Below are 26,397 nucleotides of genomic sequence, written 5' to 3' on the forward strand. Positions count from 1 at the left end.
TTCAACGAATTTAATTTAATTAACGAATTTAATTAAATTTAGACGAAAAGAAGTAGTAGTTATTCACGTTTCTAATTATTTGAATCTATTAAACTGGTTAACGATAATTCCTTTAATCATTCACTGATTTGAATAGTTAATTTTGCTATTTAAAAAGTAGATAACATTTTACATATCAAATAATAAGTAGTGTATAATAGCATCTTTATTTTGAAAGTTCAAAAATTACCATTTTATTAATGTAACGATATTTTTATAAGAAAAAGAGATAAAATTTTATAACATAATGTTCTAATCTCTATATCTGTGTAAGAAATGATTAACAAGCACATTTTATGCAGCATTTTAACTATATGCTATATATGTTCTACATGTTACATAAATTTTGTTTAAAGTACGTGATATAATCAAATCATCTTCGTACATAAACAGAATGGTAGTATATTAGTAAACTGCAGATTTATAGGAAATTCACAATTGCTAAAATCCACATAATATGCAAAAATATAAAAATATAAGTGCAAAATATCCAAAGTATAATAGTTATTATAATATCCAGTGGATGTAATAGATTTCTACTTAGACTTCGTTTATTTAATTAGCGTTATAAAAGTACGCATGTGCATGAAAATCCGCAGTTTATATATTAGCCGTGAGTTATTAGGGATTTGTAATTGGCGCACAAAAATGTAGCCGTACTACGTGCGCCAATGAGAAAGCGGGCCGCCTAGCGGCGCATTTTCAAACATCACGTCATTCTCTTAAGGCGAAAATGTCACACTGTGAAAAGGATGTTGATGCGGTGAGGAGAAAGAGCGCGCGCGCAACGTGTACGACAGCGTTATCATCTCTGCAAGTATAGTCCTGCGGAGGATCATCGAAAGGACTACACCCCTACAGTAAATTGAGTTGAACTTTGTTCTTCGAGTCGACACCTACAGTGAATAAAGTCACGCAAGTGAAAAGATGAGTCTTCTACTAGAAGAGGAGGAAATTGACGAGTGAGTGTTTCTGTGGCTTGCAATTATATTTTCTACGTTTAAGTTTCGACTCTTATGAGACGAGAGTTACCTCCCTTTTGGTTAAGCTTGTAATAAGGGGCTTGGCAGCGTCTGTAACTCATTTTATGAAATAAGAAGCTTTTCTCGCGTAAATGTTTATATCTCGACAGTTGTTAAGGACAGGTTGTCCAAAGTTAAGTAGTTTGCGCGATTGTGTACTCATTACATTTCTTTCGAAACTTTATGAGATCGTTGTATGAGCTACAAGTGTACGAGGGTCCATGTGATTTTAGAAATCCAATTTTTCTTTGTACATTAATTTATGAACATGCATATCACATGTAACCTACTTAACAATTAATCGTGTCTCTACTCGTGATGTCTGCATTTCATTAACGTTTGAAATATAAAATATATTATCCCAATAATAAAAATGAATAAAAGGGAGGGCAAATTTAAAACCGTTAGTTGATTACATGGAATTATGGGAGTAATGAGATTCTGATACTTGTTAAATTTTTTGGGGTTCTTTTTTGCATAGAAATATTACGTTTTTATAAATTTTCTTGATTTCACAAATAGCCTGCTCACATTTATGATATTTATAATAGACTTAATATTTATTAGGAAATAAGAATGAATTCGTAATATTAAAAAATATTAGAAAGGTTAGTTTCTTGGAGAAGTATTATTGAATTAAATTCAAATTCGAAGATATTAAACACATATAACATAGATAAAGGTCATGTGAAATAATTCGATACATAAAATAAATACGGTTTTAGAAGAAATATTGCTCCGTAGAGCTGACGCATTAATAAACAACTTAATTTAAATACGAAAATTAAAGCATATAGAAAACGAAATATATATTGGTTATTGTATATATTTAACTATTCCCGAAAATGAATTAAGATGAAAATAATCGAAAGATGTAAATTGGATTTGACATTTACTTTAGCTATCACTGGTCAGCAACGAAGTGGACGATCGATGTGATAGGCTTAACCATGTATTGTGTGTCATGCGTATATCATTTCTTTTTTGTCCTCAAACTAATCAGCCGTGTGCTCGTTCAAATGGGAACGTCAAAGTTATTTAGGACACCCTAATTAATTAATTTGATTAAAATTAATGTGATTAAATAATTCGGACGTATTAAGGCCTCGATCGATTCACCTTGAATTTCATGGTATATACTTTCCATTATTGGAGTACCAAATGAGAGCATTTGGTGCATAACCCTGATTAGGTTGAACACGAATGCTTTAATACTTTTAACGATAAGCGTAACTTTTTCCATTGGTGCTTTTTAGTAGAATATATGTAATCTTTATGTAGGTGTAAATTTTGGCATTTATCGGATAGGTTCTGCGTGTCGCTTATCATTGATAAGAAGACAGGATTTTAATTAAAAAATAATTATATTTTAATCGATAAAAGTGTATATCGCCTTAATTGTGTATTGTAGATTGTATAAATGTTTTGCATTGTATCGTCAACTATGAGTATGGTAAATTCTAATTAAAATTGTTCTTTCTTTTTCTGCTGCGTTTTGCTAAATTACAGAGAAGTTTAATTAAATAACTTATGGCACGGTAGTCACGTATTATTAAAACGCGTAATGTTCTCGATAGAACAAATTAAATCTTTAAACGTGGTTTAATTCTAAATGCAAAATAAGTTTATTAAAATAGAAATTTTTACATTTCTTTCTTCTTCTTGCTCTCCCTTTAACTGTTGAATTTTATTTTTGATTTCTCGCATTACAGCTGTAAGATACATACCTTACAAATATTTTAAAATTATTTACAACTACATTTTAGGAATATGTACTTTATAAAAGGTTGTAGGAAATCGACTTTTTTATCTCTAACACGTTATTTTGTTAAATTCTGTTGTTATTTCTTAGATAACGTTATTTATATCTGTCCATTGATAATATAAATACGAACGAGGACGTCGACTCTCACTTTCTTCTTTAAAAATCTTAAACAAAATCTTAAGCGTAGACGATTACCTAACATTATCAGAACAGAGAGAATTTTTAAACATATTCTTCTATTATAGGTAAATTAGCAGAAAAATTAATTTGTAAATAAAACTACCTTTATTTACTACGTTATTATAAATAAATCATTTAACCTGCGGGTTTTAGTTCACATAGAGAAGAGTTTGAAAAATTTTGTAAACAGGAACTTCTCGAAACTTTTAATTAATATCAGTTATGTATGCATGGCAACACGAGACTACTAAGTTAGTGGCACTAACAACAGCGCACTATTTACTTCCAGAGTTTCTGCATGATACGTTCAAAAGTTATCTGATAATTTTAAAGTTAATTCGTTTTTAGCGTACCTTTTATCAAATTAGAATCGCACGGTATCGACGCCCGAATACGACCAATTATTCTAATATTAGATTATTGCGTAATAAATGTCTCTTTTCGACGAGGCTCCTGTTTCAGTCATTTTTCAATTATAAAATATCTGACACTTTTTTCTACTTATACAGGGTGGTTGGTAACTGGTGGTACAAGCGGAAAGGGGGTGATTCTACGCGAAAAAAGAAGTCGAAAATATAGAATACAAATTTTTTTTTTTTTTTTTAATTTTTCCATAGAGACAACGATCTACAGTGAGATGCGTTATAACGAGACGTGAAGTGCACGCGTACCGAGCGAAGATTCAAAGTCGATTTTCTCGAAAACAAAGCCTCAAACGAAAAATTGTTATTCTATATTTTCGACTTCTTTTTTCGCGTAGAATCACCCCCTTTCCGCTTGTACCACCAGTTACAACCACCCTGTATATCATTCTATTTCGATAGCTGTAGTCTATACTTCTTCTGTTTATTGATTTCACAATCATTTTAACGTTATTTGTGTTTTATTTTTCTTTTTTAAGTCCAAGGTATGGAAACGTGACTTTCGAACCATTTTTATCTATTAATATGCAAAAAATAGATCTATACACTTGCACACAGCAACTTTGGAATACTGGAAACATTAGATTTTCGTGAAACTGAAATTAAATAACTCGTACGGCAACAAAAAACGTAACAGTTCCAGTGGACGTTAGTCCGATTTTCATTGCAAGAATTCTCATTGTAAAACAATTCGTGCTTACTGATTGCCTTTTATCTCGAAATTAACATTTATATTGTGACAGTTTAACAGATTATAATCTTTGCCCCATCTATGTTCGATCTTTTTGCACTTTGACTAACTTATCGCATCCTCGATCCACGTGTACGATTAAAATGAAATCCGATATTAACGTGAAATTAACGTGAAGATTATTTAAGATATACGTCGTTGTATTTCTTAATTCTAACACGAAAAGGTTCGACAATATTGCTTTGCTAATCAACTCCGTGAGATTTATTTCACGATAGAACAATAAACCATCCTTTAATATACCGACTCGTTGCAGCATTATTTCGTTCACATTGGCGAACTGGCAGAAAGTTTCGATTACGTTCAGTTGATTAAATTTTGGCGGAAATTAGAATTTTCTATGCTTAAGGTTCCTTAAAATATCTACGTAATTAAATTATATAAACTATAATTATTTTATTTTTTAATATTATTTAAATTAAATATTAATTATTTAAATTACAAGGTAATTAAATTATTGAAATTATTTAAACTATGTACGAAGATTAAATGTTGACACTCTTAAGAAAATTACTTCTTTTTCGTGTTTTTATTCTTCCGTAAATTTATCGTGCTTTTGTATCTCTTTTTTTACTCTTCTATATAATATGCGTTTTCTTTTGTTTTTTGAAATATTCACGGAACATTTTTCGCATGCAATATCCGTGATACTTGCGCGATATTTAATCTTAACAATAACGTTTCACCGTTCATAAATATCTGTTTGTTATTTGTTATTCTGTTCTTCGCTTTTGATTTTTGTATGGACGAATAAGGAAATTGACGAGCCGAGACGCAATACTCGGAAGTCTTCTAAAAGTCTGTTTTAACTTTGATTGTTAAATGTCTCGCAGATGTCGGGACAAGTTTTCTCGAATATTCGTCTCTCGTATCTCACATACAGTAAATGTACAAATTTTCTTATGCGACATGAGCAAAGCATCCTTTTCGCAAAGTGATAAATTGCATCGATATGTGAAATTATAACTTTCGGAATTGCAATTTTGCTGGACTCGATGCTGCGAAAATATTGCAGAATTTCATAACTAGAAAGCTAGATTCGTTGTGGAAATATTTTCTTCCTATGTATATATAATTCATTGACTAGTCAAAAATTACAAACGTAATTCATCGACTGGTTGAAAATTTCCCATTTAAATTGGGATTAGAAAGGACATTTTTTTAAATGCACCTCCTGGCTAAGAGCATCAACGCTTCCATGTAAGCAAGAACTGAATTTTCATTTTTTTTTTTGCGAGATACTCCGAGTGCATAAAACGTGCGCTAAAAATAAAAGAAGGTTACCTGTTTTAATACGTTACGGCAGCGATATAGCTAACGCGTGTATCAAGTTCGTATCAGTGCAATGTGACACCGCTTTATTTGGAAATCCAAGTTACGTAAAGCGACCTTATCGTTGTACCCATAGAAAGTTATTCGAATACGGATTGTCCTTTACCTTTGTTGGTTCTGTAGCGTTCTTAGGGGACAGTTGAATTGTTCCTTTTTTTCAAGTCTCTGAATATTAACACCTTACCGACCGATAGCCGATTAATCGGTTTTTTGTTGCCAACATTTACCGACCAGTAGCCGATTAATCGGTTTTTTGTCGCCAACGCTTACCGACCAGTAGCCTATTAATCGGCTTTTTGTCGCCAACGCTTACCGACCAGTAGCCGATTAATCGGCTTTTTGTCGCCAACGCTTACCGACTAGTAGCCTATTAATCGGCTTTTTGTCGCCAACGCTTACCGACCAGTAACCTATTAATCGGCTTTTTGTCGCCAACGCTTACCGACCGATAGCCTATTAATCGGCTTTTTATCGCCGACGATCTTTCTCATTAATCGAACAATAATTTGTTATTTAGTACTAAGGTACCTTGCTCAATCGCGTCAGTTGCGTTGCTTTGTAAGCTTCCACAGTTTTATACCAATTTGAAAAACGTAGCGTTCGCGATGAGCGAAAAGAATGGAATTGGAGAGTCTAAACCGAAATAGAGCCGGCGCCAGGGAGAATCTGCGCCTGAGCTGCCGGTCGGACGTGCGTATGCTGTTGAATCGCCAGCGGTCGGTGAAGTTTTAACGAAAGGAGAGGAGAGAAATAAGACCATTAAAAATTGCCGCTGTTTATGTAAGGCGTATGCAATTGCGTTACAATCTCTAAATGTTTCCAGCGCGTTGAATTTATACGCACGCAGAGAATTCAGCGATGTTTTTCGCTTTCTAATTTGTAAAAGTTAAAAATAATTTTTAGCAGATGAATTTATTGCTAGGTTTGCCGAATAAATTATCAGCTAATTGCGAGAATTCCTGCGCTATTCGCTATGTTCTTCATTTATGTTCTCACTGGATAGGAATTAGATTAGGAAGAGGTAGCACAAGTCTTTTTATCCTTAAAAATGTATCTCTTATTTCGAACGTTGTTTTGCATTGTAGAAGGATTTCTTAGCCTATTCGTTAAAAGATTTGCAGGTTGTATAACGTATGAGTATGGATAAAATATCGAAGAGAACTAAATAAGGCAGATTTTAAGTAATAAAATAATGCTATATCTTTGCCGATGTTTTCTATGAAATTAATTTTGACAGACGTTTGACACAACAGGGGTATTTTTAACCAGCAAGAATCTGCTACAGTGCGCAGGCAAAATCAATAAATATACACAATTCTTTATTTATTAACATGTAATTACATTAAGGGCAACATGAAATTACTGAACACACTAAATTACTAAATATGTTAAAAAGACAATATGTATGGTACATATATACTACATATATGTCGGAGTCAGGTTAGCACTTGGGCGTTCGATGAACCTTCACTTACTTTACCGTCGCGAATGTAGCCAATCTCTATCAATACGAATGTGGACACTACCAGAGGCTACGAGTAATGGCAATAGGATGGTAGAGACGATGGTGACAGCGAATTCAGGTTCGATAACGAATCCACGGTCCACGGGAGGACTCGTATCAACGTGCTACTCGATTCGGGTAACTTCCCGATAACTCAATCGTCCAACGACTCACTAACTAACTCCGTCAATCCAAAAGAGGCTGCCCTTATTATACTCCTGTCCCCGCTTCTCGGGTTAATCTTTGTTTCAAGGAGAGCCATATAATCATTTCATACCTCTGTCAGGACCGTGGCTATGTCCGGTGACCTGCCATGTCACTTCGAGCCCAGACCCATCGTCATAAAGTCAGATTGGAACATTAAGACTATTTCTTATTTTTATTACTTAAGGGCGGTTATAGTGAAAGTTTGGACTAGTGTATTGGGGTTTGTCCCAACATTCCGGACGGGAGATCCCGCTGTCTTTCCTTCCTCGACATATATATATATATGTCGGAGATGAAAATGCCGGAAAACCGGAGCCTTCCCTTTACAATTTTGGGAAAGTCTTCTAATGCTTTAGCCTAGATTTTATCATAGCTGTAATTAAGCAATTGTTGTCATTTGTAATTGTTCGATATTTGTGATAGCGAAAGTGGGTTCGAGGTGACAACTGGTCGCCGAACGTAGCCACGGTCACGGGATAAACGTTTTGCCTGACGAAGGTGTGGATCGGTTGTATTGTTCTCCCTAGAAATCACATAGAATTGTACTTTGGAGATGTCGATATAATGGGACACACGTTGTATTAGGAATCAAACTCCAGACAGAAACTGCCTAGCAACGGCGTTTGGATCTTTCTCGATGCTTCCAAAGAGTATACAACAAACTCTTGGCAGAAACTGCCTAGCAACGGCGATTGGAACCTTCTCGATGCCTCCAGCGAGCATATAACAAACAAATGCAGTCGTACAGCGAAAAAGATTTTCATCAGTTATTCATTCGTGTGATCGCCTTGGAAAGTGATACATCGAGCAATTTACCGAGTGTCTCAGCAATCGTATTTTTTTGTGTTTAAAATTATTCTACGCATAGTAAAGAGTTATCCCGTTGACCGTGGATTCGCTTGAACCCAGGAACATTGTTAATAGCGATAATTAAATTCATTATTCGTAAAACCTATTAATCGTTGATCTCATTATTCGTTAAATTTATTATTCGTAAGACATATTATTCGTTACTCTTATTATTCGTTACTCTTATTACTCTTTAATCTAATCATTAGTTAAACTTATCGTTTGTTAATCTTATCATACATTAAACTCATTATTCATAATATTTTGTAAAATCTTGTATATTCACGTAAATATAATATCTGTTTCGTAAAACGATGGCTAACTCAAACGAAGAATCGTTACGCGTCTTAAATTCTAATGTTAACCCGACATATATATATATATGTAATATAAAATAGAATATATATACACGCACATAATGCATTTAGAATATTTACATAAAATATTTACATGCAAATACATTAAATTATTAAATGTATTAAAAGCTATATATATATGGCAAGTACTACATATATATATAATTATAGAATAAAATATATATACAATTTATTTAGAAAATAACTATATATTCTATTTTATAATTGCGTATATGTAGTATTTACATGTAACTTTTAATGTATTTAGTAATTTAGTATTATACAATTTTGAGATAATTCAAAATAAGGTAGAGTAAATATTTTAACGAATAAAAGAATATCATATTCTTGTGATCTTAAAAAATGTTTTTACTACTTTTGTGCCATTTAAGAGGAACGTCACTCAAATGACGTACTGATATTTACGATATTATACAGATATACAGGCTGGTTGGTAACTGGTGGTACAAGCGGAAAGGGGTTGATTCTACGCGAAAAAAGAAGTCGAAAATATAGAATACAAATTTTTCGTTTGAGGCTCTGTTTTCGAGAAAATCGACTTTGAATTTTCGCTCGGTACGCGCGCACTTTATCACGTCTCGTTATAACGGATCTCACTGTAGATCGTTGTCTCGATGGAAAAATTAAAAAAAAAATTTTTTTATTCTATATTTTCGACTTCTTTTTTAGCGTAGAACCATCCCCTTTCCGCTTGCACCACCAGTTACCAACCACCCTGTATAATAAAAACGAAAATATTCCACTACTTTCTTTCTCTAAATTTCGCGTTGACAACGTATTCTCTGAAATATCTGGCAAACTATCAGAGCAATGGTGTAATGGATTTTCTGTTTTCTAACGAGTAATACGACGGTACAAACAAATTTCCCCAAAAATCCATTTGACGAGACAACACATTAAAAAACACACGGAAGATTATTTCTTGCATTTCCAATGAAATATTTCTCTCATCATGTTGCTGATATTCGAAACGTTCAACAAAACGTGTTCAGTTACGTAAATAAGTAATTAATTAACCTGTCGCGTTGCAAAATACATACGTGTATTTTCTGCTAAAATAATCCACGTATTATCATCGCGCTAGATACATTATTTGTGTATACATGCTATTTGACAGCATATCCTCTCTTTGGACAGATAATAATTGCAATGGACGATAACTTCGATGTTTCCCCAGCAACCTCGAAAGCCACCGGTTCTATTCAAAATTTTGTTTCGCACTGTTTACCACGAATGTATAGCATAGTCGCCGCACCCTCTCGTGTATCTGATTCTTCGGTCTCTATGACAACGAGGGTCGAACGTCGGGATCATCTGTTGTGTTTCAAGAGGGTGAGAAGCGATCCGATTTGTAAAATGTCGTTTTATATGGAGCTGTAATGCTTCTGAATGCAGCCGAATGAAAAAGCTGGGCATTTGCACGATCAACGAGAATTCGCGGAAAAATGTTCGCCAATTTCCGACGCATCGGGCATTTGTTGTCGCAAAACAAGTCGAACCGATGTATCGGAAAATGAGTTTAGCATTAACGAAATTCAAAATGTAAGAGTTTCCAGGGAGTTTGAAATTTCATCGATTATGAAGTATCGACAGAATTGACACGCTGAATGTCTTTTTTGCTTTTTCCTCTTTCGTATAGGTTTTAACGCCGCGTCAAATGCGCGTATTTGGTTACTAGCGATAACAATACGAGCAGAGCAAACGTGTTTCGATAAAAAAAAAAATGCGCGCATAACAGAACTTAGGTAGATAACGACTTAAATACAAACCAATATGAGAAAACGAAATTGAGAAATATTTTTTTCGGGTCTTATTGTGATTCATCTTTCTCAGAGATTTGATGACATCTGATATGTTTCAATTTCGTATAATACGTACAGCGAGCATAGCCGGATACCTGGAAACTTACAATCAGCATACGGCCACTTGACGGATCTTCGAATTCGTTTTTCTCGAAAACGAAATCTCGAACGAAAGAATGTTACTCTTCTTTTTCGACTCAATTTTGAATGTACAATCATCATCCGACCGCTTGTACCATGATTTTCAAGACACCCCGTATACAGGGTGGTTGGTAATTGGTGGTACAAGCGGAAAGGATTCAGAGTTTGACTCAATGGGATCTTATAAAGAATGCAGAGCAGAAGCAGTCGGATTATATTCATCTTTGGAGAAAGTATTTTTCAAATATAGATTTTTCTTACTTAAAATACTCAAACATTAAAACCACATTATATTATATTTTTTGCAATTTAATTCGTTTTATCTGACAAAAATACAAATCATTTGTATCATTTGCTTTATATATTTTTTACCATATATTATTTACTATATATTTACTATACAGGGTGGTTGGTAACTGGTGGTACAAACGGAAAGAGGGTGATTCTACGCGAAAAAAGAAGTCGAAAATATAGAATAAAATTTTTTTTAAATTCTTCCATCGAGACATCTACAGTGAGATCCGTTATAACGAGACGTGATAAAGTGCACGCGTACCCAGCGAAAATTCAAAGTCAATTTTCTCGAAAACAGAGCCTCAAACGAAAAATTTTCATTCTATATTTTCGACTTCTTTTTTCGCGTAGAATCACCCCCTTTCCGCTTGTACCACCAGTTACCAACCATCCTGTATGACTGGCATAAATCTTCAAAATGCGTTGATTAAATTTTCATTTCAGATGAGAAAGTTGTAAAAGGCGACGTTTACGTTCTTCTTCGCAATTTCAACTGCAACATTTTCAACAATTTCCTTACACAACATCATAGTAAATTAATTCTTCTAACTCATCAAAAAAACCAAGCCGTTTGAACACTTATCCTGTTTTAAAAAGCGTACGAATACTTTCCTCACCCACAGTATGTACACATACAGCGTACAAGAGTCTTGAAAATAGAATTTACATAATACAAAGTTTATTACGTGCATTTGGGAATTGCATGCTTAGTTTATTACTCGCATCTTTCAACGAAATGCGTAAACTCACGAAATTTCGATACATTAGGAATCGCCAATAAAACGCATGTGTCTTTGTATTTCAGTGTTTTCGTTTGAATACGAATCGAATATGAATCGGCGTGTCATGCGTTTTTCGTATCATCACAAATAAGAGAGTAATTAAAGGTGACAGAGTCAGGTATATCAGGACACCCCGTATATGCATGGAGATTCAGATACTCCATGGCGGTTTCACCGAACCTTATCGATTTCCACTTTCTGTCGCATTTCCGTAGACAGAATAGGTACAAGGTGACGATACAGTAGCTTTGAATAGAAAATTCACTTATTTTCGTACTTATCAATTCTATTGGTTTTTTAATTAAACTTTGGAGAAATAAATATGACACGTTACTAAAAATGTTTATTTCCCTTTTTCGCAGAAGTAAATGTCATCTATGTTATTTGCAGTTCTATTGATTTTCTTTTCTTTTCTTCGTCTTTTTGATTTTTATCTCGCATTTCGTGCCACTGTAGCTACTTAATATTCTCACGTCTGTGATAACTTTTCTGCCAAAGTTAACCACGAGGAATAAAGTATAGAGCGAAGTCTTTATCAGTGTGCAATTTGTATAATAATAATTAGTAATAATTGTGGAAATATTGTGGTAAGGTTTAGTAATCAGTTTTATACTATATACGGCTCTTGATGTTATTTTCTTCTTGTCAATTATACTTCGTATCTGCTGGACTGTTCGAGGCAATAATAATTAAATTAAAAGAATTGTAAAGATTTATTGCTTATTGTCAAATTTGTTGATTATACGCGACAGAGAAAGATATCGTGTTAAGTCCTTTGATAACAGAAGATGATCTTTTTGCCAGATAATGCCTTTGTTTTATGCTCGGAACGTCGAAGAAATTAAGTTCAGATAAAAAATATAAATCAATTTTTTTCTGCACAGAAACGAAATAAACATTTCTAGCAACGTGTCATATTTATTTCTCCAAACTTTAATTAACTAATTAAAAATCGAATAGAATTGATAAGTACGAAAATAAGTGAATTTCTATTTAAAGCTACTTTTATTCCTTCACGTGTATTGTCACCTTGTACCTACGCAGAATGTTGTTTACGTAAGACGTTCATATTAGGAAAAATAAATACACATGAATCAGATACGAAGGGATTAATTAAATATGAAGAAGGTGGTACAATATAATTTCTAATTTCACTTGCAGATTTTAGATTGAAACATCGTAAACATAATAACAGCTATCTAAAAATAAGTTTTTTTCTCAGAACATACAAAATTCTATGGGTGTCTATTAAAAAAATGCAAATTCGAAAAGAATCTACATATCACTTTATGTATCCTAATTTATTTTAATTCCTTTTTTTTTTATTATTATTGTTTCCTTTTTTCCTATTATTATATCCTTATTTCCTTTTTAATTTACATATAATATTTACATAATATAATTACGGAAATACATAATGTAATTATTACATAAAATAATCTTGTATCCTAATTTAAAATTCCTGACACGAATCATCTGATTTTCGCTGCTCAAAATAATTAATATCTGTTGTTCAGCCCTAATACACTTTCATCACTCTATACTCTCATTTATTGCTCTATGTTGCGGCCTCTCAACTAGATGGCCATCTGTCTCGTTGCAACTGTTCGATTAGGGTCGCGAACCTTGAACGAAATTAACGCTCAAGGTAGAGGGAGATTAAAGACTTCTACTGTGCTTGTGATTTCTATGTTTATTTCACGTGTGTAGTATAAACGTAAGAGCATGAAACGTAAGAAGTAAATAAGTAAACAAACGTAAGTAAGAGAATTTAAATGTAAGCGAACGTGTGCTGAATATCCTGCTTCTCTCGAACACCTGGTGTTTATGTTCCTGGATATCACCTGGATATCAGTCCAGGACGTGTGTCTTCGTCGATGTTTCCTGTGAGATGTGAATCTGCGTATATACAGGGTGGTTGGTAACTGACGATACAAGCGGGAAGGGGGTGAAGTCGAAAATATAGAATAAAAATTTTTTTTTTTAATTTCTTTTTCTTTTTTAAATTTTTCCATCGAGACAACGATCTACAGTGAGATCCTTTATAACGAGACGCGATAAAGTGCAGACGTACCCAGCGAAAATTCAAAGTCGATTTTCTCGAAAACAAAGCCTCAAACGAGAAATTTTTATTCTATATTTTCAACTTCTTTTTTCGCGTAGAATCACTCCCTTTCCGCTTGTACCACCAGTTACCAACCACCCTGTATACTTAAGTAATAAAAAGGAATTAGCAGGATTTGTGTTATCCTTTTAGTTGCACATAATAGATTTACCTATGTATTATAATATAAATAGGTATGTTTTTGAAAATAACAGTGAAAAGTCATATTTTGACACTGATAAATCGCAGCTATTTTAACGTAGGTATTGTCGTTCTTTGTGTTTCTCGAAGAATGGGAAATGTAAGAAAAAGATATGTAATAGTGTAACATTCCAGAAATTCTAGCTTTAAGAAATCAAAAGCGGATCCGATAACACTTCGTCACGAATTTGAGTTACACGCAGTAATAAATAGACCGTGGTATTTGTGATATTTATTTATTTATTCTATGAAATGTAAAGCTGTGAAGATAAGTGGAAAGGAAACAACCTATCAGATTCAAAAATAGTAGATCCTTTAATACAAGCGTCTCTTTAATCTACTCAAGTGCGTTTAAAACTGCGAACTCTAAGAACGATAAACGTGCGTTTTATGCTAAGAGCAGGAGCACTGAATACATTTAAAAACGAAAGGGAAGGAAATTGAACGTATTATGGTGCAACTGCCAGGCAGTTTAAGCATGAAATACCGTTGCACTTCTACTCAGCATACAAAGTAGCTGCCAACAGTCTTTTTCCAAATTGTATTTCCGTTATAAGTGTTACAATGCGCTATAAACGATGCGTTAATCAAATTCTCGTTATAAGATATTTGTTAACGTTTATCTTGTAGAGTCTTTGTTTCACTTAGATTCTATTTTCAACAACTCTCAACTATATGAGAAAACCACGCTATAACTGTACACTTTTCTCTATTATTTATTTTATGTATGCATATTATTATTATTATATATTATATATTATTATTTCTTGTATTTGTATCGAAAAAGTGGTTGGGATGATGAAAGAATAACAGAAGTTATGCCACAAAATGCATATGTGTACACGTGCACGTCTGTGTGAGGGAGAAAGTATAGTTCTTTAGGTAACATAGTGATTGAAGATAGTGGAAAAAATTTTTGGTAATATGTTTCACTAATATGCAGTATCAAATATGGATAAATATGATATGTATGAATATATATTGATCCTGTTTATAATCACATTGATCATGTTTGTAATTTGTTACAATGTGCATAATTTATTCCTTCATCTTTAGTAATAATATTTTCATTAATTTCTAAATTTGAATTTAAGCGAATAGATGTATCTTCGCGTTCTTTATTTTCACACGTATTCGCTGAATTTTAACAAAATAAATAGTCTCATTTTATTTTTACTTATTTGTTTAAATTACATCAACCCACTTGGCTCATTAGCGACCACGTAGCTTACGTGACATTAAAAACAAAAGGTTACAGGTTGGGTCGTATCAATAACGAAGAAATAAATATTCTCGTATTATTAATATAATTAAGTTAAATTGAAAAGCATCGATACGTTTCAAAAACTATGTGACGGATCGGTATCAATAGGACGCAGACAGGTCGAGGCATCAACGCGGCGCAACACCTCCCGGGCGATCCGCTGGTACCAACCGCCAACACTAGAGGGCTACGACGACTGTCTAACTCGCTAGCGGTCGAATATACGAGCGATTGATACAAATACCGTACCTAGCGAGACTCCCTCTACGTCTAAGGCAGGGACTACCGGGCATAGCCTTACTGACGAGTCCACCGGTAGTCCCGGGACGAAACGCACAACTCTCTTTTCATCCGCCACAACTATAACTATAGGGCTTTACGGCCCTAGTCGCTTCTTTACAGAGTTAATTATATTGCATACGCAACGTAATTTGTTTGGTCTCCTTGTTTTACAAGCAGCCATGTGCAAAGTATAATGAGCGATTGTTAATGTAGTTAAGACTGTTTGATGTTTCCTGTCAAACGATATTGCAGAACTTATCTCATAAGTATCGTTCCTAATACGACGTATGAGAAGTGGAAACATGTTGCAAATTTCGATGACCAGTTCCACACGATTCTGTATTTCTCTGTGAACGATTTGCTGCGTGAAACTTAGCGGAAGCACTGCCACGTGTAAAACTTGCCAACATTCGCTGAAATTAAATTGGAAATGTTCACCGCCTTTTGCATATTCGCAACAGAAAGAGATCTCCTTGAAAACGTAATTACGTATTTATTTTCAATATTATCTTCTTTCATTATCATCTGGAAATTTTGGTTCCTTTTTAAACGGAAATAGGCAACCTACAAAATTGACATAAAATTGTAGTATACCAAATAATATATACAGGGTGGTTGGTAACTGGTGGTACAAGCGGAAAGGGGGCGATTCTACGCGAAAAAAGAAGTCGAAAATGTGGAATAAAAATTTTTCGTTTGAGGCTTTGTTTTCGAGAAAATCGACTTTGAATTTTCGCTCGGTACGCGTGCACTTTATCGCGTCTCGTTATAACGGATCACATTGTAGATCGTTGTCTCGATGGAAAAATTAAAAAAAAAATTTTTATTCTATATTTTCGACTTCTTTTTTCGCGTAGAAACACCCCTTTTCCGCTTGTACCACCAGTTACCAACCACCCTGTATAGTAAATATATAGTAAATAATATATGGTAAAAAATATATAAAGTAAATGATACAAATGATTTGTATCTTTGTCAGATAAAACGAATTAAATTGCAAAAAATATAATATAATGTGGTTTTAATGTTTGAGTATTTTAAGTAAGAAAAATCTATATTTGAAAAATACTTTCTCCAAAGATGAATATAATCCGACTTCTGCTCTGCATTCTTTATAAGATCTCATTGAGTCAAACTTTGAATCGTATGTTTCATCAAGTAAAAAAGCTTATTTTTTGGTTCTCCAGTAAAGGGTTTTTTACTTTTCCTACAGCGAAGTTATATGAACCGGATTTTAATGTCCTCAATTATTTACATGTTGCACGATGAAGAAGTTGGCATAAACCAACGTGTACTTCAAAGCTAGTTACTTTGTAATTGTTCATCAGAGCCTGATCATGTTCAGATAAAAATAACAGCACGTCCAATTTGAAGAATACAAAAATTTAATTAATTTAAACAGGCGTCCTCTTACTCTTTTCTATTAAACAGTTAAAAAATAAAAAAAATATAAATAGAAGATAAAAATTAAAAAAAAATAAAAATCTGTATTTTAAAGAACGCAACGATTATTTAAATAGGTATTTATTTTCTCTTTTTTATTAAATGTTTAAAACCTCGTATTTTTTCAGTTATAGAAGCATCTACAATAATTCTATAGACATAGAATGAAATAAATTTTTCCGACAGTGTTTTAAATTTTTTAACTTATACTTTTTATAATTAAATTTACATTCTTTATATATAAATTAAAAAATGAACTGTTAGACTAAGTTTTCAAGAAGCTGTAAATATGAAGTCAGTTTATTTGATGATCATGATCTCTATAGTTAAGAACACATAAAATAAGCACATGCTATTAATGAGACAAAACGTGGATGTAAAAGTGTAATTCAAGATGTAAATCAGATTCTCTGACAGTGCTATTTGTACATATGAAAAATGTTTATCAGACAGCTTGGAAAAAGTTAAATAAATAAACATTATATAAGCATTTATTTTATAAAGCATAAGATGGATGATACTATTTATAGAAAGTTACTGCATTGTCAAACAGTTAACGGTATCAGTAATTGTGATTTGTTAGAGATTTCTATCGTTGATTAATACAAAGAACTGCACTTCTGAGTAATCGATTGCAATTATTGCGTTATTAAAAAATACGAAGAAATCAATCTAGCCAGTGAAAGCTGATATTTATTGACACTAATTATCAGTGAAAAATACTTTTCAATCACAAATTATCATTATATGATTATGACCGCACATGATATTTCTCTGGATGATAAGTTATCGATTGAAATTAAAACCAAGAGCATTATCTTCTTCCAATTTATTGTACAGAGATCTTAGTTCATACAATAGGAATTTTTCATTTTGCATTTATCGCAGAGAGAACAGTCCATTAAGTTGTGTTATCTCTATTGTGTTATTGTTTACTATGGATATTATTATTTTCTTAGAAACAATTCTGTTCTCTATTTAAATTTGTAAAGTAGCTGAAGTCTATTATTACAAATTTGTTTCTTAAAAGTGAAAATTTATTTTTCAAAATAGCAATGTTAAATATACAATATTTTGTATTAATTATTTTCGTAAAAATGCCTTAATTTAAAGACATAAGAAAACTTTTGTATTATATTTCTACAAAAAGGCTACATGCAGTATGTTGCTCCTATATCAAACTAAAAATTTGTTTAGATTAAGAATAGCTTGTAGATGTAGAATAGATTAAGAATATGCGACTGTTTATTATATTTTTTAGTATAAAATACTATTTGTAAAGAAGAATCGTAAAAGAGTTTTGTACATAGCCACATACAGATATCAGCTTAAAATTGAAAGCACCTTTCCTACCCTTAAGAAACTCACCCCCGCAATATCTTGCAGTCTAAAATGCCAGCCCCTGTGCACCATTTAACAACTGAAAAATTCCAGTTAATATCTGCGACGCCTTCTAAGAAAACTTGTGACGCTTTATCTGTCCCACCCTATATAATCTCGAGTCCTTCGAAATAATAAAATGTGGATGACTGTACACTAGGAAAAAATGTTAAACAAACTCGAATTCAGGTTAGTGTGCGTAAACGAGCTAACGAGCTGAACGAGTTAGCGTCTGAAAAACAAAACAAATAACAGATAGATAACAGATGTAGATTTTTAAGAAGCTCAGCTTAACGCGATGTTTCTTCTGGCGTACATTTAATATTAATAATTTTTCATCCCACAAGGAAGATTAAAAAAACGGTGGAGTCTTCAGCATCTGAATCTGTACAAGAATATGATCGAAGATAGCTATTTCGTACTTTAGAACTTGGAAGGAATATCATTGAAGTGATGGCAGTGAAGGACAAATGTAAATGACTGGAAAAATTGAATGCTACGAAACTGGAATGTATAACCTGATTAAGAGAAAACACCCGCTTGGAAAATAAGAATATGTATAAAGTATTCCTTGGAGCCATAGTGTGGAATAATGAGAAAGAAGGAAGAAGGAGCGGTTAAAGTGACCGTATTCAGGGTTTCAATGTTTTAACATAGGAACACTATATATAGGGTGTCTTGGAATACAAACAGGGTGTCACTCTACGTGTATACAAAAATAAGTCGAATAAATTGATGAATGATCGAAATGAGAAAGAAGGAAGTAAGGGCGGTTAAAGTGACCATATTTATTTCAATGTTTTAACATAGGAACACTGTATATAGGGTGTCTTGGAATACAAACAGGGTGTCACTCTAAGTGTATACAAAAATAAGTCGAATAAATTGATGAATAATCGAAATGAGAAAGAAGGAAGTAAGGGCGGTTGAAGTGACCATATTTATTTCAATGTTTTAACATAGGAACACTATATATAGGGTGTCTTGGAATACAAACAGGGTGTCACTCTACGTGTATACAAAAATAAGTCGAATAAATTGATGAATGATCGAAATGAGAAAGAAGGAAGTAAGGGCGGTTAAAGTGACCATATTTATTTCAATGTTTTAACATAGGAACACTGTATATAGGGTGTCTTGGAATACAAACAGGGTGTCACTCTACGTGTATACAAAAATAAGTCGAATAAATTGATGAATAATCGAAATGAGAAAGAAGGAAGTAGGAGCGTTTAAAGCGACCATATTTATTTCAATGTTTTAACATAGGAGCACTGTATATAGGGTGTCTTGGAATACAAACAGGATGTCACTCCACGTGTATACAAAAATAAGTCGAATAAATTGATGAATAATCGAAATGAGAAAGAAAGAAGCAGGAGCGTTTAAAATGACCGTATTCATTTTAATGTTTTAACATAGGAACACTGTATATAGGGTGTCTTGGAATACAAACAGGGTGTCACTCCACGTGTATACAAAAATAAGTCGAATAAATTGATGAATGATCGAAATGAGAAAGAAGGAAGAAGGAGCGGTTAAAGTAACCATATTTATTTCAATGTTTTAACATAGGAACACTGTATATAGGGTGTCTTGGAATACAAACAGGGTGTCACTCCACGTATATACAAAAATAAGTCGAATAAATTGATGAATAATCGAAATGAGAAAGAAGGAAGTAGGAGCGGTTGAAGTGACCATATTTATTTCAATGTTTTAACATAGGGACACTATATATAGGGTGTCTTGGAATACAAACAGGGTGTCACTCTACGTGTATACAAAAATAAGTCGAATAAATTGATGAATGATCGAAATGAGAAAGAAGGAAGAAGGAGCGGTTAAAGTAACCATATTTATTTCAATGTTTTAACATAGGAACACTGTATATAGGGTGTCTTGGAATACAAACAGGGTGTCACTCCACGTATATACAAAAATAAGTCGAATAAATTGATGAATAATCGAAATGAGAAAGAAGGAAGTAGGAGCGGTTGAAGTGACCATATTTATTTCAATGTTTTAACATAGGAGCACTGTATATAGGGTGTCTTGGAATACAAACAGGGTGTCACTCCACGTGTATACAAAAATAAGTCGAATAAATTGATGAATGATCGAAATGAGAAAGAAGGAAGAAGGAGCGGTTAAAGTAACCATATTTATTTCAATGTTTTAACATAGGAACACTGTATATAGGGTGTCTTGGAATACAAACAGGGTGTCACTCTACGTGTATACAAAAATAAGTCGAATAAATTGATGAATAATCGAAATGAGAAAGAAGGAAGTAGGAGCGGTTGAAGTGACCATATTTATTTCAATGTTTTAACATAGGAGCACTGTATATAGGGTGTCTTGGAATACAAACAGGGTGTCACTCTACATGTATACAAAAATAAGTCGAATAAATTGATGAATGATCGAAATGAGAAAGAAGGAAGCAGGAGCGTTTAAAGTAACCATATTTATTTCAATGTTTTAACATAGGAACACTATATATAGGGTGTCTTGGAATACAAACAGGGTGTCACTCTACGTGTATACAAATATAAGTCGAATAAATTTCTTCCTTCGACATTTCGTTTCCGAGAAAGCCGAGCTCGAGGTAGCTATCACCGGCACTTTGCTTATTCTGCTAATTGCACGAGCCCGATTTTCTCAAAACTCAGGCCTGAATCGACAGAAATGTTCTTTTTATGTAGCATACGTGCGTATATAAATAACTTCTTGTCTGAGCATATCAACTATCTTAAGACACCCCGTATCGTGTTCACGGTAAAGTGCCTCGTGCGCCTCTTTTCTTCTTCAGTTGCACCTTACGCGTCTATATTGTCAAGGAAACTCTGCGATACGTAATAAGGCGACTAAAGTCTGAGTACTCGATGAGACTCAGGTATTATAAATGTCAGAGCAATGCAACGATAGGTACAAATACGTGTGAACAATAGGGCTGCCAGAATACCTAAGCAAATAAGGAAAAGGTCAAAAGATAATAGCACGAGCATAGTGTGGAGAGTTGGAAAATTGGAATAGGCACTGGGAGGAGAAAGTGGAGGAGGAGGAGGAGGAGGTGGTGGAAGGTGTGATCTATGCGGCGAGATAAATTCGAGGACCTAATTCACTTAACAGGCAATTATAGGGAAACCAAAAGAGATGTCAGGTCGGAAGACGTAGTGGGTAAAAGACAGGATAGAAGGATCGTGGAATGAGTAGAGAAGCTGGAAAAGAAAAGAAAAGAATAGAGGAAGGCAAGGTGCAAGCAGGCTAAAGAGAGTTTTAGTGAAAACGGTGGAATAATTGCAGACCTTGGTACGAAAACCGGGCAAACGCAGATTTTACAAGTTGTGTGGAATCGAATAAAACTGAATTAATTATGACTCGTTTAAACGATTAATATTTTGGACTTAGAAAGGCATTCGTGTGACGAATGATATGAGAAATGATGCCTCTTATATTTTTGAAGAATGCGATTAAGAAATCTTTTTCGATATTTCGATTTGCCTGGCCCTTGCACGAAAATACTGGGAATTTAAAATGAAATATTTTCTTCTTTCACGTCTTTATTTTTCCTTGACTCTCTTCCATGCTCCGCAAACAGTTCCTTAGATAAACCACTGACATCCGGCCGCCGTCTCTCGTTTGCACATATTTACTTCTCCATGACTGATACGATTCTTGTTCGTCCGAACACATTTCGAATCTGCAAAGAAAAAAAAAACACGCGATTAATAGAATTCGAAACATTTTGGTTGACGAGTCAACACAATCATTGACGCTATATTTTAGAACAAAAGCCCAGGTGGGTCCTAGACATAGCCGATTCTTCTTCCCAAAGGTCACAATGCATAGGTGCAAAAATTCTTATGAACGCATTGAGCTTGTCTGATCTTTGCACCGATCGATCGACGATGTATAAAAATATATGAAACTCGACAAGTACAATTTTTGTAACAGGTGGACTCGCCTTATTTTTGCACCAGGATCTTCAATTATTAGTCACAGTATGTCAGAGTGTGAACGGAAGAGATATAGAGATAGATAGAGAGAGATAGAGAGTGAGAGAGAGAGAAAGAGAGAGAGAATAAGACATTTTTGTAAATAAAGGTATCTGCATGTATGTAAATAATGGTATATATGTAAATATTAAAGGTAATGTAAGTATGTTCTTGGAAGTGAGGCTGAATAAGCATACATGTATATGTATTGATAAATGTAAAAGCACGTGTCTACTTTCTTCGGTACATATTTTCTTGCTTTTGTAAAGACGTAGGACGAGACAGACGTCAAAACGAAAATGAAAACGATTCATGTATGAAGATACAGTTCGAAACTTATTTTCCAAGTTATTCACGAACCGAAACGATGACGCGGGATTGAGATGCATGAAGAATGAATCGAGTACTATATATCTATTAACATTTTTATAAAATTGTTTACAATAGCAATTGGTAAACTGTGGTGCAGGATCTTTGGTGGAGGTAACTGTTGGAGATTTGCAAGTGATTTTTCAAACTAAAAATCTGTAGGCTTAGTTCTAGTTTTGTTTTATGTTTATAAACTATGTAAAACCAAGTCCGATATTTAGGCCAGCAGAGTGAAACGAATTAATGCAATACGAACTAAAATTTGTTATTCAATCTGATTGTTACAAACGTGGGTACTTAACTAAAACTTACAAGTTTAGTTTTAGTTTTCAAACTAAAAATATGTAGGCTTGGTTCTAGTTTTGTTTTATGTTTATAAACCATACAAAATCAAGTCCAATCTTTATTGTGTTTATTATGTTTATAAATCACATAAAAGAAGGCCAGCAGAGTGAAACGAATTAATGCAATACGAACTAAAATTTGTTATTCAATCTGATTGTTACAAACGAGGGTACTTAACTAAAACTTACAAGTTTAGTTTTAGTTTTCAAACTAAAAATATGTAGGCTTGGTTCTAGTTTTGTTTTATGTTTATTAACCATACAAAATCAAGTCCAATCTTTATTGTGTTTATTATGTTTATAAATCACATAAAAGAAGGCCAGCAGAGTGAAACGAATTAATGCAATACGAACTAAAATTTGTTATTCAATCTGATTGTTACAAACGAGGGTACTTAACTAAAACTTACAAGTTTAGTTTTAGTTTTCAAACTAAAAATATGTAGGCTTGGTTCTAGTTTTGTTTTATGTTTATAAACCATACAAAATCAAGTCCAATCTTTATTGTGTTTATTATGTTTATAAATCACATAAAAGAAGGCCAGCAGAGTGAAACGAATTAATGCAATACGAACTAAAATTTGTTATTCAATCTGATTGTTACAAACGAGGGTACTTAACTAAAACTTACAAGTTTAGTTTTAGTTTTCAAACTAAAAATATGTAGGCTTGGTTCTAGTTTTGTTTTATGTTTATTAACCATACAAAATCAAGTCCAATCTTTATTGTGTTTATTATGTTTATAAATCACATAAAAGAAGGCCAGCAGAGTGAAACGAATTAATGCAATACGAACTAAAATTTGTTATTCAATCTGATTGTTACAAACGAGGGTACTTAACTAAAACTTACAAGTTTAGTTTTAGTTTTCAAACTAAAAATATGTAGGCTTGGTTCTAGTTTTGTTTTATGTTTATAAACCATGTAAAACCAAGTCCAATCTTTAAGTCAGCAGAGTTTTTTTTTTTTAATATTTATTAAAATTACAATCAATTCTCGCGTTGAGAATTTTCAGTAGTTTTTCTGGCGTGACGCAGTAACATGGCTAATTATTTATAATAAGTTATTACTTATTATAGATAAGTATAAGGCCAGCAGTGTGAAAACAATTGATACAATACGAACTAAAATTTGTTTTCAAATTGTGTTATTCTGATTGTTACAAACGTGGGTAATTAACTAAAACTTACAAGTTTAGTTCTGTTTTTAGTTTTGTTCTATATTTGTAAATCGCGTAAAGAAGAAATCCAATTTCTGGGCCATCAGGCTCAAAGAAATTAATACAGTGCAAACTAAAATTTGTTGTTCAATTTCACCGCTACAAATGAGTGTATTTCAGGGAATACGATTCCCAGGGGATACGAATATTAATATGGGTCTTGAAACATCGATTACCAAAAGAGTCGATACGATTCGAGCACTGAATCGAGTGGATTCGTTTAATTACGTTGTAAACGATTGTTGGCTTGAATGATAAAATTTGAATACTTACACTCGTATATGTATCGTAATTAAAAAATTGTTACAGGTGTGTATGCGTTGTGGATAAATGAGCATGATGCGTATTATTGTTTTGTATTTAGGCGGGTGGATTTTCACGTACGCTAGCAAAGCGAGAATTAAAACAGCTTTAAATTAATTACAAGATTTATAGACACAGGTCGAAAAGAATTTATATCGACTAGCAAATTCTGTCGCGTTAAAAACTGATCCGACAGGGAATTTCAGCTCGATCTCGTTATACTTTGAGCCTTATGATTTTGTGGAAACGCACGAGTCTGAAATTGGAAAATTGTTTGTTTAGTTAGATGTGGGAATATTTCTATGATACAGAAATTAGCTATTTTTTCGTTTATAAATAAAAGACTTGCGTAGCCTTTGTATTTAGAAACGATACTTTTGCATGACGTAGTACGTTACTTTTGCTCTTTGTACATTTATTTAAAATACAGAGCACGAAAATTAAATCTATACGCCAGCGCTGAAATATTGTACAATTTTTGTGTTGTTCCAAACTATGAAACTCTGACGCGAAATTAATACTTAATATCACGTTTGAGTTTGGTTTTTTCCCCTTCAAATTGTATCGCTACTGTATCGAAATTTGCAACACGGACAAAAACAGGAAATTTTGAAAAGTACAAATTAATTGAACGTTATCTTAATATTATCGATGGAAATTGCTTGATTATCGATGGAAGATTAATTAATTTGTTACAAAGAAAATTTTTTAATTGAACATGCCGTTATTTACTGTGTATGATTTTGCACGTATTTTAGAATATATTTTGTCAAATATTTTTAATAAAGTTAGATATTTGATATTAACATGGGCAAATAGAAAATATAGAGATGTGACCTAAAAATAAGTCGCTTCCGTTTCTTTATCTTTTTTTACACATATTATGAAGATGAATAATAATAATATGATAAATTCGATAAAATGTGATTCATGTTATTGTGCGCTGTGTAATATCTACTGCGGATAAGTAAAAAGATGATTTCAACATTTAGCCAACCATTATTTAGTACGTAAGATGAGATGAAAATATTGTTTTTCTTGTCCAAGTAATTGTGTCATCAAAAGTTCTATGATAGCTTCTACTTTGTATTTAAATGCACTTGCTGTTGGAACGACGGTTCATCTCTCAATTTCTGCATGGAATCATCCGACTAATTTATAACTATAATTTATAGTCACAATTTTTATTTATAGACAAATTGCTTAGAGATATAACAGAAATTCTTTGACTTTTAAATATAAAAATGAAAAAGTGGTAAATATCATTTAAGTTGGAAAATATTTCTACATTTATTATGCTTGTTAAAAAATAAATTATCGAAAGAGAAGTTGAAAATGTGATCTTTTCGCACAGTATAAAATTATGATATAATTTTTTCAGGGTAGATGCGCATGTAATAACACTACAGAATTATTTAACTGCTTCAGAATATTTAGAATGGCGTTTACAAATATTCAAGAACGCTTAAAATTAATGGTTATTCGAACGATACAGTATCGAATAGAATGTCTAACGTTTTATGATAAATATTTGTACTATACTAATCCTTGACTCTAGTACTGTTAAATTAAAAGTGACTAGAATAATTTGAGTTAATTTTCTTCATTGTTTAATCTGAATTTCAGTAGTTTACGTCAAAGAATAAAGATTGCTTATAAAAATACAGATACAATTATCATAGAATAAGAAAACGTAAAGCAGACTCGATCGAAACTGGTATATCAGTGAATGGATGAGATCTAAAAATACAGAAAAATAGAAAAAACATTTACTCCCATTTTTTTTGAAGCATGTAAGTGAGTTCACTCGGCTATCTACTTACTCTTATACAGAATTCTAAAGAATTCAGTTCGTTTTTTTTACGAATTATCCGCTGTTCTTAGAATCGATAGCACAAACCAGTTGCTTTTATCGGAGAAATTATCTAATTTTATCTTCTTCAAACTCAATGCGATGTATTTTTGCAAGTGTACAAAATTTGTAATCTGTAATATGGATTCGAAGAGAAGTAAAATGGAT

General features: G+C 32.9%; 1 protein-coding gene and 1 long non-coding RNA gene across 2 annotated transcripts in view; both read left to right on the plus strand.

The window, feature by feature from the left end:
- The first annotated feature begins 775 nt into the window (after positions 1–775).
- LOC126866592 (uridine phosphorylase 1) overlaps positions 776–26,397 on the plus strand; it is a 46,733-nt gene continuing 21,111 nt past the window's right edge. Inside the window, exon 1 of the mRNA XM_050620401.1 lies at positions 776–1,001. Coding sequence (XP_050476358.1) covers positions 967–1,001 — 35 coding nt within the window. The 5' untranslated portion in view covers positions 776–966. The remainder of the gene's footprint in view (positions 1,002–26,397) is intronic.
- On the plus strand, positions 17,064–25,705 carry LOC126866608 (uncharacterized). The gene is made up of 2 exons (XR_007689962.1): positions 17,064–22,684; positions 22,872–25,705. It is a non-coding gene; the product is annotated as an uncharacterized LOC126866608 (long non-coding RNA).

Source organism: Bombus huntii, chromosome 6 (assembly GCF_024542735.1).
Source record: "Bombus huntii isolate Logan2020A chromosome 6, iyBomHunt1.1, whole genome shotgun sequence".
Taxonomy (NCBI): Eukaryota; Metazoa; Arthropoda; class Insecta; order Hymenoptera; family Apidae; genus Bombus; species Bombus huntii.